We start from the raw sequence: 11,313 nt of genomic DNA on the forward strand, positions 1-11,313 counted from the left end.
AGGAAAGAAAGGAATAGGAATATGATAGAAATGTTCAGATATACTGTTAACTTTTTGCATCCCAGATTCTGCCATCATTATGCTCCATTTATTTATTCTGCCTTTTTCATGGATACTTTTTTAAAGGCAAATGGGTGCCCGTTTGCCTAACCCTGCCAAAGGGCCTCCACCTCAAGCCCGTTTCTGTGGGTAAAATAGTATTCTGCCCTCCATATGTTTTTTGAGAGCCTTGGTATTTTTAACCAGATGTGCCTGTTTTCTATATTGTCTCCCAAATTTGTGATGTGTAGGACCTTCTGTTGTACAGCTAGAAATAATAGATTCTGGTTGGGAGTGTTTGTTAGAAAATGTCAGTTCAACTTTGATTTAAAAACAAAATTGTGCATCAAGGGGACAATTCTAAAAGTAGATGCCTAGAACCTGTTCTATAACATCTGGGAGCCATAACTCAGTATTGGCATGCAAGCACCCAGATGAGTTACTCCGTAAAGTCTCAAAGTTTAATCAGCTTTTTGCTCTTCATTCTGCAGGTTTGATGCCTTAGTACAACGTTTTGAGGCCCCTGACTCTCGAAATCGATGGGACAGCCCACTCTTCACTGTGCAGAAGGATGACACCTTGCCTTTGGAAGACATCTGCAATGCCATTTTCCATAGGAAGGCCCCTACCCCCAATCAGTCCACCCAAAGTGTATGTTACCAGCAGAGCTGGGAGTTTGGACAGGGGAGGGTAAAGAAGGGCTAGTGTTTATTAAAGCAACTTTTTGCAGATGGAATTAACAGTGTAAACCTGAGACTCTTGGGCCACTTGGTGAGCTGCCTAGTTTCACTGATCATTTATTACCCAGAAAATTGGTTGTTGGGCTTCACCTGCATTAAGTTCTCTTATCTCATGATACTAAATAGTGGCTTCACCTGCATTAAGTTCTCTTATGATACTAAATAGTAACCTGTGAATTGGCTATTTAGTGGGCTTGTCAGTACACAAGAAAGCCATGAATCCTGGAGGACCAAGTATCAATCCTGCCTATACTTTATTTTTGTAAAGATTATCAACAATATCATAATTCATGCTAAGGTTAGGGCTGGGCCTACCATTAAGCAACGTTTGTTTGCATATGGACCCACTTTTCAGCCCTTAATGACTTATGGAAATGAGGCCCTGCAATGAGTCTGTGCCCGTGGCATTGCAAGCCGCTCAGATTTCCCCTGACTAAGGTACAGATGGCTTCTTCAACATCATTACGTGTGGGAAACATGCAAAACGCACATAGCTGGATTTGTTTTTGTACATAATATGTTCACAGAAATCATTCTAAACAGATAAAGAATCCAGCAAATTAGTTCATTAGCTGTTTTGCTGTAGCAAAACGGCATGTAGAAAAATTGTGCAAAGCTGCAGTTTTCAGCAAAACTTTGAAAATTGGTGCAATGTGTTGAATAGAAGTACCTGCAAACTTTGCCCCAATGCAGACACTTTTTGAATATTGCCTCCTTCACTCGGTACTTTACTAAAATTCAGTTAATATGAAGATCTATTTCTTAGCATAAATTCTGCAAGCGCATAGTGATGTTGGCGGAAGTGTCACTGATGATGCCCTTGTTAAAATTGTTCTTTTACTATCTAATGAATTGCAGGGGTTATATGAAACCTTGAAAATCAATCTACATAAGTACATAAGTATTGCCATACTGGGAAAGACCAAAGGTCCATCAAGCCCAGCATCCTGTTTCCAACAGTGGCCAATCCAGGTCACAAATACCTGGAAAGATCCCAAAAAAGTAGAAAACATTCTATATTGCTAATCTCAGAAATAGTGGATTCTCCCCAAGTCCTTTTAATAATGGTCTATGGACTTTTCTTTAGAAAGCCATCCAAACCTTTTCTAAACTCCGCTAAGCTAACCGCCTTTACCACATTCTCTGGCAACGAATTCCAGATTTTAATTACACGTTGAGTGAAGAAATATTTCTCAGATTCGTTTTAAATTTACTACATTGTAGCTTCATCGCATGCCTCCTAGTCCACTCATTATTTTATAGACCTCTATCATATCTCCCCTCAGCCGCCTTTTCTCCAAGCTGAATAGCCCTAGCCACTTTAGCCTTTCCTCATAGGGAAGTCGTCCCATCCCCTTTATCATTTTTGTCGCCCTTCTCTGCACCTTTTCTAATTCCACTATATCTTTTTTGACATACGGTGACCAGAATTGAACACAATATTCGAGGTGCGGTCACACCATGGTTCGATACAGAAGCATTATAACATCCTCATTTTTGTTTTCCATTCCTTTCCTAATAATACCTAACATTCTATTTGCTTTCTTAGCTGCAGCAGCACACTGAGCAGAAGGTTTCAACGTATCATCAACAATGAAACCTAGATCCCTTTCTTGGTCTGTGACTCCTAACGTGGAACCTTGCATGACATAGCTATAATTCAGGTTCCTGTTTCCCACATGCATCACTTTGCACTTGCTCACATTAAACATCATCTGCCATTTAGACGCCCAGTCTCTGTCTCGTAAGGTCCTCTTGTAATTTTTCACAATCCTCCCGCGATTTAACAACTTTGAATAACTTTGTGTCATCAGCAAATTTAATTACCTCACTAGTTACTCCCATCTCTAAGGTCATTTATAAATATGTTAAAAAGCAGCGGTCCCAACACAGACCCCTGGGGAACCCCACTATCTACCCTTCTCCATTGAGAATACTGACCATTTAACCCTACTCTCTGTTTTCTATCTTTTAACCAGTTTTTAATCCACACTAGAACACTACCTCCTATCCCATGACTCTCCAATTTCCTCTGGAGTCTTTCATGAGGTACTTACTCAAATGCCTTCTGAAAATCCAGATACACAATATCAACCGGTTCATCTTTATCCACATGTTTGTTCACCCCTTCAAAGAAATGTAATAGATTAGTGAGGCACGATTTCGCTTCACTAAATCCATGTTGACTTTGTCTCCATGCTTTTGAATATGCTCTGTAATTTTGTTCTTTATAATAGTCTCTACCGTTTTGCCCGGTACCGACGTCAGACTCACCGGTCTATAATTTCCCGGATCTCTTCTGGAACCCTTTTTTAAAAATCGGCGTTACATTGGCCACCCTCCAATCTTCCGGTACCACTCTCGATTTTACAGATAAATTACATATTACTAACAATAACTCCGCAAGTTCATTTTTCAGTTCTATCAGTACTCTGGGATGAATACCATCCGGTCCAGGAGATTTGCTACTCTTCAGTTTGTAGAACTGCCCCATTACATCCTCCAGGTTTACAGAGAATTCATTAAGTTTCTCCGACTCGTCAGCTTCGAATACCATTCCTGGCACCGGTATCCCACCCCAAATCTTCCTCAGTGAAGACCGAAGCAAAGAATTCATTTAATCTCTCTGCCATGGCTTTGTCTTCCCTGATCACCCCTTTTACTCCTCGGTCATCTAGCGGTTCAACTGATTCTTTTACTGGCTTCCTGCTTTTAATATACCTAAAAAAAATTTTTACAATGTGTTTTGCCTCCAATGCAATCTTTTTTTCGAAGTCCTTCTTAGCCTTCCTTATCAGCAGTTTGCATTTGACTTGACATTTCTTATGCTGTTTCTTATTATTTTCAGTCAGTTCCTTCTTCCTTTTTCTGAAGGATTTTCTTTTAGCACTAATAGCTTTCTTCACCTCACTTTTTAACCATGCCGGCTGTCGTTTGATCTTCCATCGTCCTCTTTTAATACACGGAATATATTTGGCCTGGGCTTCCAGGGTGGTGTTTTTGAACAGCATCCATGCCTGATGTAAAATTTTGACCCTCGCAGCTGCTCCTATAAGGTTTTTTTTACCGTTCTTCTCATTTTATCATAGTCTCCTTTTTTAAAGTTAAACGCTAACGTATTTGATTTCCTATGTATACTTCAAAGCTAATATCAAATCTGATCATATTATGATCACTTTTATCAAGCGGCCCCAGCACTATTACCTCCCGCACCAGATCATACGCTCCACTAAGAACTAGGTCTAGAATTTTTCCTTCTCTCGTTGGCTCCTGTACCAGCTGCTCCATAAAGCAGCCCTTGATTTCATCAAGGAATTTTACCTCCCTAGCATGCCCCGATGTTACATTTACCAATTCGATCCACTCTATCACTACGATATAATTTGTACCCCGGTATGACAGTGTCCCACTGGTTATCCTCCTTCCACCAGGTCTCGGAGATACCTATTATATCTAATTTTTCATTTAGTGCGATATATTCTAACTCTCCCATCTTATTTCTTAGGCTTTTGGCGTTTCCATATAGATCCTGCAGTGCCTGCTAGAGTCTGTTAATGCTGTGTACAAAGTTTTTAAAACTAAGGGGAAAAGACTATGGAGATTAGTTGATAAAATTTGCTTTTTTATATTTTTATTTTGCCTATCAGTAACCTACAATTCCTCCTTTAAACCCCAATCTTTAAGTTCACAAAGCAAAATAGTGTTCACTTACCAGAGAAATGTCCTCTTCTCTCAGAACTTCTCTGATTGCTTTAAGTGGTCATTGCCTTGTCAGCTACATGATATCAGATTGAGTTGTTAGCAGTCCCTTCTAAACCCATATAAAACAGACTTCTGGACGACAGGTCACACTGATTTCAAATGACACAAATGTGATTGATCAGATACACAGGTGGTTAGGCAGATGGACCTCTTTTATAGTGATATATGTTTCAGGAATTTAATTGCCTTTTTTTTTCTCTTCCTTACAGCAACCTCTCTCTTCTACAAACTATTTGCATGAGTTGGACAAGGTTACTCAGGATGTGGTGATGGTGTGTTTTTAATTACTTTTTTTTTTTTTTTTAGCACAGGTACATTAGATGTCAAACCATCCATTCTTCTGGGTCCTGTGTATGCCAGTGGGATACAACAAGCTCTCTGACAGGCATAACAGGACGTATTCACCAAAGAAAGTGAAACAAACATTTAATAACAAGCTGGTGTTTAGGAAAGGATTCCCTGTGATCTCTCCCAGTCATGTTTAATACACCTTCTTACTCATCGTCACCCTTTGAGGAATTCTGTGGTCATTTGACTTTATTTAGAAAGCAAACCAAAGTACTCCATTTCAAATCCAGCCTTCACCATTCTCTTCCCATCCACCCCCCCCACCCCCCAAAAAAAAAGCCTGCATAGTGGCATGACTGGCTTTGGAGTCCCTACTCTATACCATAATGCTTACTACCCTCTTATTCTTGAACCCCCAGTTTTTTCTCCTCTGCTTCCCTTTCCCAGAACAGCCTACGCTGTGGGAATCAAGCAGGTCCCAATTTGTGGCCTTCTTTACTTCTTCCCCATATTACTTCTGCACTCTGGTTATACGACAGTCTTACATGGTTTCAGTGCATGTAGTAGCTCTGTAAATTAACCTGGTGCTACATTTTAACAATAGACTAACATTTGTTTTATTTCTAGGCAATCCTGAAAGCCCAGAAAACCAGTGTTCCTGGAGATGTCATTGCTGTGCCTGGAGCCAGTGAGAAAATATCCTTCAAATAAAAAGTACATTTTGGCATGTTTGTATATGTGTCCCCAAATGTTTGACACCATTCCAATTTGAATAAATGGTCACTCGTTAAGTTACCACTAAACAAAATTAAAATGATTAGTTACAACAGTTGGTTTTGTTTAGTCTGTAAGAAGCAAACATATGATCCATAGAATCCAACATGGTGCTATTTTAACCAGAACAATTACAGATAAACTGTTTGCCTTCAAGAACATGGCCGATGGGCCCACAAGGCACTTTATAGATACTCTGGGCAGGGCAATCTGAGCTGCTCTTATTGTTTTACCCAGCTCTAATGGACTTTTCCTGCAGGATCTTCTCACAGCTGTAATACCATCTGCCCTTATATTTAACGGACATGCCTAAAGACCGGCAACCATATGTCCAAACTGCCAATAGTAACTGCCAGCCAGATGAGGTTTTATGGCTGGTAACTGACAGTCCTGCTCCTGGACTTCTGCTATATTGATGTCCCTTCAGCTTTTGCAAGTCTAATTTTATGTCTTCATGAAATTGTAATCCTGTCCTGATTTTTATTTATTTTTTAGCACTCCTCCCCATGCTAAAGCAAGAGAATATAATTACAAGCAGAAGGAGTTTGAAAATCAGAACAGGATTGTAGTTATGCTGAATCACTGACTGCTGGCTGACTAGTCAGGAGGAGAACATCGTGTAATGGAATTAGCCAATATGTCCTTTTGACCGTAGGCCATGGGAGAATAAGAGAGAAGGGAAACACTAAGGCAAAGAGAAAAGGAGACTGCTAAAAGAAAGGGTAAGGCTACCACTGTATTTTCCTTAATGTCGATCATACATAGAACTCACTAGGACCCTCAGTATGGCAGAACTGAGGAAACTTCAACGCCAATTTATCAGTTATACAAAGCTGCATCCAAATGAAAACATCTCACAGCTAGCCAATATGTTTGTACAGTATCTTAACAAAAGCACACACTAGTTTATTATTCATTGTGATTTTGTAGGCTGTTGCCCTCACTCCCAAGTGGGTTGTGTGAGAAAGATTGTATAGTTTACATGACATGTGAGCAGAGCCTTTGTTTATCTGTCAGATTTTATTCAAATAGGAAAAATAAATTCTCAGATATTGATTTTGTTCTTTTATTTATTGTAAGGTAAGTTTAGAGCTGTTCTACTTATGTACATTGTATTTTGTCGTTGAGGCAGTTGTGCAAATGAGCAATTAAAACTTCCATGGTAAGACACCTTGATTATGATTCAGTGCTCCTCTGGTAGAAGTTATTACCTGGTCTTCAAAATCAGGGGCCACCAGGCTCAGTCCTCCATGGCCTCAACTCATTCAGGTTTTCATAATTTCTACAATAAACATGCTTGAGATACATTTGTATACAATGAAGGTGGTACATGCTTATAGATATCTTACATAGTCGTTGAGAAAATCCTGAAAACCCAACCGGATTTTAGCTTTCTACAGAAGGCTGTTGTGTTTCCAGTCTTAACATTAAAAAAAAAAAACTTCATTAGATGCATCACTATAAGGAAATGACAGACCCATCTACAGTCTTCTGTTCTTGTGTAAATTAATAGTACAGACTATGGACAGCCAGGTTCAGGTGTTAGTATAGGATCATGAAATCCTTGCCCCTTTCCAGACTGGATTCCACAGAGGCAATAATATTGAAACATTACCTGTTAGAGTTGCTGCATTGAGAATGAGATAGAGGAAGTTGTACTGGAAGTGATATTTGATGTCTTCTCCTTTGACACTTATATCTCCTGTTCCTACTCACATGTCTGCAAGCATTGTGGCTGGAGTCAGCCATATTAAAATGGCTTGACTCTTAAATAATGGTAAGTTTAATAAGTTGGAGTTGAGGCAGAAGTTCTACTTGAAAACATGTATGTGAAATTTTGGCGTTGCCATTTCAATGCTACAAAAATGGGGCAGAACTTAAAGCCAAAAGAATTTTGGGTGGCCAGAATTTTTGATGAAGTGCAGGCAAAAGTCCTCCTCCCCACCTCCACCTCCCACACACTGACCTTCAGTATTTGTCGGGAGCAGGGCTGTGTTCACTGCTGTTGGGGTTCCTTGGGTAGAAGGGAGATGTAGGCTACCCCAGGTGGTGCCTGTGAGGAAGGAAGGATGTTCAGGAAGCCTGTTCTATCCTTCTGGGGCAGCCTACATCTCCCTTCTGCTCAAGAACCCCCAGCGGCAGTGAGCAGGCATAGCCCTGCCCCAAACAAATACCAGAGATCAGTGCTGGGGGGAGAGAAGAGAGGAGAAGTAGATCATTTTTGCCTGTGCTGCCAAAATTCTTGCAGCCTTAAGTTCTGCGCTGTTTTGACAGCACTGAAATGGTGACTTCCAAACGGCAGTGCTGTAAAGTCCTGCTTCATTGGAAATACCTCAATCAGGGGTTCTCCAAGGTTTTCATAAAGGTAGTTAATAAATTTCCACTATGTCACCAAAGGATCAGTCCAGACTAATGGGTTGTGCCCATCTGCCAGCAGGTGGAGATAAAGAACACTATCGAGCTGTGTAGTACAAGCACCTGTGCATTAGAACTCAGCCAATGTTCTCTATCTCCAATAAGTGAGTAGACATTCCCTGTGCAGCTCTGTGACTTTCTCAGTGGTCTCCTGTCTTTACCAGGTTCAGTTAGTTGAGTTAGAGTTGAGATAGTGTTGTGCCTCTGGTGTAAACCTAGTGGTGCCAGGTTCCTCCCTACTCCCTCATTACTTCTTCTCTGCTTCTGTTCTTCCCTAGCTATTTTTCTCCTGCCTCTTAAAAAAAAACAAAAAAAATTACTTTACCTTAGCATTTCTCTTTGAGAATTAGCTTTGGTGTGGAAAGTTATAGGATTTTTACAGTGCCTTTAAAGCAAATGAGCTGGCAGAGACTATCTACAAACAGTACTAGAGCATGGCTGAACTTTTTTTTTTAATTTTTTTATTTATCATTTTACTTAATTACATTCACATTTATCACGTAAATGTAAGGAAAAACAGAAATTAATATAAGGAAAAAGAAAAAACATTTTCTCTCAACAATATATATAATTGTCCACAATTGGGGGATCCAAGATCAGGAAAACAATCTTAAAGAAAATAAGAAAAACACCAAGTGGTTAATCTTACAAATTCATATTTTCTGAGGGAGGAAGGTTAATCTTTAATTGCAGCCGGTACAGTGGTAACTAAAGGAAGTAGCTGCAGAGGGTTCGTCATCTGTTCTTTTAACTCCACAAACTCTTGTAATTTCTTGGGTTCAACAAATAAGTAATAAGGAAATAAAACACTTACAAGGGAATCGCTCTAGGAAGGTCCCACCTAGGGCAATGATTCTTGGCTTAAAAACCAAGAGTTCACACCTCCTAGTCTGCGATTCCCTTGATATATCAGGAAATATATTTATCTTTGAACCCAAAAAACTATCAGCCATGTATCGGAAATACAATTTTAAAACATTGTTCCTATCTAAACCAAAGGCAAAAGTCACTAGTAATATAACTCTCTATATAGGGTATTTTAGGAAGATTTATCATTCTCAAGTTATTTTTCCTTAATTGGTCTCCAGAAGTTCCACTTTTTTACAAGAAACATGACTGTCCTTCATTACCAGATTAACTGATTTTCGTAGAGAAACCATTTCCGTAATCAGAGTCTCTATTTTTATATCTTGGACTTCCACTTTGTTAGATAAGTGTTGATATAATCACATATTTATTCCTGAAAAATTTTTGACATCTGAAGAAGAGAATTATTCACATTCTGCAGCACTTCCCATAATGCGTCCATTATGACATTTTTTGGCTTCACCAGGTCCAATTTCTCCACAGAAACCGCTCCAGATATCTTCGGGGGGAAGAGCTCACTCTCCAATCCCCCAGTTGGTTTATTATCCGGAGCCAATGCTGCGCCAGGACCTCCTTGGATCGCGTGAGAATCCTAACCCACTTCGGGCATTTCCACTGTCGACCTCCATAGCGAAGCATTACTGTTTCCGGGTCTTGGAGAGGTCATGCCAACAGGGGGACTCAAAGTCACTCCCTTTCCACTGAGATTTGGCAATAAAGCCTTGCTGTTCCCCGAAGCAGGAACCGATATCCCCGATGTTATGACCCCGAATCTCTCCAAAGTAGACTGAGAAGTGGTGGGAACCCCAGCCGTGTTCGAGGAGGACAACACCACGGCTTTGCCTTTTTTCTTCCCCATTCTCTGGGGAGCGCGCCTACTTCTTCAGGTATTCTGGTGTAAAACGGGAACTCAACTAACATATGTCCTCCCTCGACGCCATCTTGGATCCTCCAGTTTGGGACACTCTTTTTCTGGTTTCTCCTCAGAGGCCTGTCTGATATGGGTAACCCTTCAGCATAGCCCTCTAAGTCATTGAAACACGGAAGCCCCTCCACCACTTACAAGGTGGTGTCCCTTCGGAGGGGAGCATGGCTGAACTTTTAAAAAACTTCCTGCTTTGGTAGTCGGCCGTTGCCATCTGGCTTGTGTAACATTTGAGTTAAACTGGATGAACTATAAATTCTTCCGAATATAAGTTTCGGGGTCCCCGCTCATTGGAGCAATGCTGGAGCCGGCTCACACAGGTCAGGGGGCTTCCTTGCTGCCCTTACCTGAATTCGTACTCCTTTTACATCAGGCTTTCCTGTTAAAGAACAAACAGCCTGTTTCTCTCACTCCTGCTTCTTAGCCTCTTTCTGAAGCGAATATTTCAAAAAAGAGGAAATTGTCTGCACTTAAGGAGTTGGAAGAGCTTTCTCCTTCATCTCCTCAAGATTCTGAGGAAAGATAGCAGTAGCTTCTGAGCATTCATTTTCTATTGATTTGCCTGAACCAAATATGCCTGGTACGGAGGGGGGATGGTCCCACAGCAGCTAGGCTATTTCTTAAGAAAGAACTCTCCTTATTAATAACCAAGACTATGGAAGTTTTAAATATTACCTCTCCTGCTCAGGCTGCATTCTCAGCCCACTCTATAATGTCTGGTACAAAAAGACCCTCTAAATCTTTTCATATTCATGACGCTATGAGGGAACTCATTGTGGCTCAGTGGGACACTCCTGACTCTAGTCAAAAAGTGGGAAGGACTATGTCAAAATTTTACCCCCTTCTATCAACTGACTTAGAGCTGTTTGTTTTGCCAAAAGTGGATGCCGTAATTATGGCAGTCACTAAAAGGACAACTATCCCAGTAGAGGGTGGTACTGCCCTTAAGGATATGCATGACTGCAGACTGGAGTCCTCTTTAAAACTGGCTTTCCAGATAGCAGCTTTAAGTTCCCAAGTGGCAGTTCGTGCCTCTTTTGTTGCTAGATTTTCTTTATCTTGGGTTCAGCAATTGTCTGCCTTAGATTCTCCACCTGACTTTTTGCCTTCTTTGGAAGCAGCACTGTCTTACCTTGCAGATGCTTTGTATGATATTCTGAGAGCATCAGCTATGTGTACATCCCTAGCGGTCTCTGCAAGAAGATGGCTTTGGGTTAGACATTGGGCAGCTGATGTAGTGTCCAAGTTTCGTCTGGCTAAATTGCCTTTCAGGGACAAACTTCTCTTTGGTTCTGACCTAGAGAAGATTGTTAAGGATTTAGGAGACGCTAAAAAGTCTAGCACCTTCCCAAAGACAAACCTAAACCTTGGTCCTGAACAGCTAAAGCCCGTTTCAAGAAAGCCAGCATTACAGACCAGGAAAATCTGGCTCTTCTGCTCAAAAATCATGTTTTCAACAGAGTCAGTCTTCCTTTCGAGGAGGTAAAAAAGCTTTGCCAACCT

At 40.7% G+C, this 11,313-nt stretch overlaps 1 protein-coding gene across 1 annotated transcript in view; it reads left to right on the forward strand.

Moving 5' to 3' along the window:
* Positions 1-6,773, forward strand: part of KTI12 (KTI12 chromatin associated homolog) — a 101,893-nt gene extending 95,120 nt beyond the window's left edge. The window contains exons 6-9 of the mRNA XM_030187248.1: positions 531-690; positions 4,751-4,813; positions 5,457-5,525; positions 6,365-6,773. Of these exons, the coding sequence (XP_030043108.1) occupies positions 531-690; positions 4,751-4,813; positions 5,457-5,525; positions 6,365-6,508 (436 nt within the window). The 3' untranslated portion in view covers positions 6,509-6,773. The remainder of the gene's footprint in view (positions 1-530; positions 691-4,750; positions 4,814-5,456; positions 5,526-6,364) is intronic.
* Positions 6,774-11,313: the final 4,540 nt, after the last annotated feature.

This window comes from Microcaecilia unicolor, chromosome 1 (genome assembly GCF_901765095.1).
Source record: "Microcaecilia unicolor chromosome 1, aMicUni1.1, whole genome shotgun sequence".
NCBI lineage: Eukaryota > Metazoa > Chordata > Amphibia > Gymnophiona > Siphonopidae > Microcaecilia > Microcaecilia unicolor.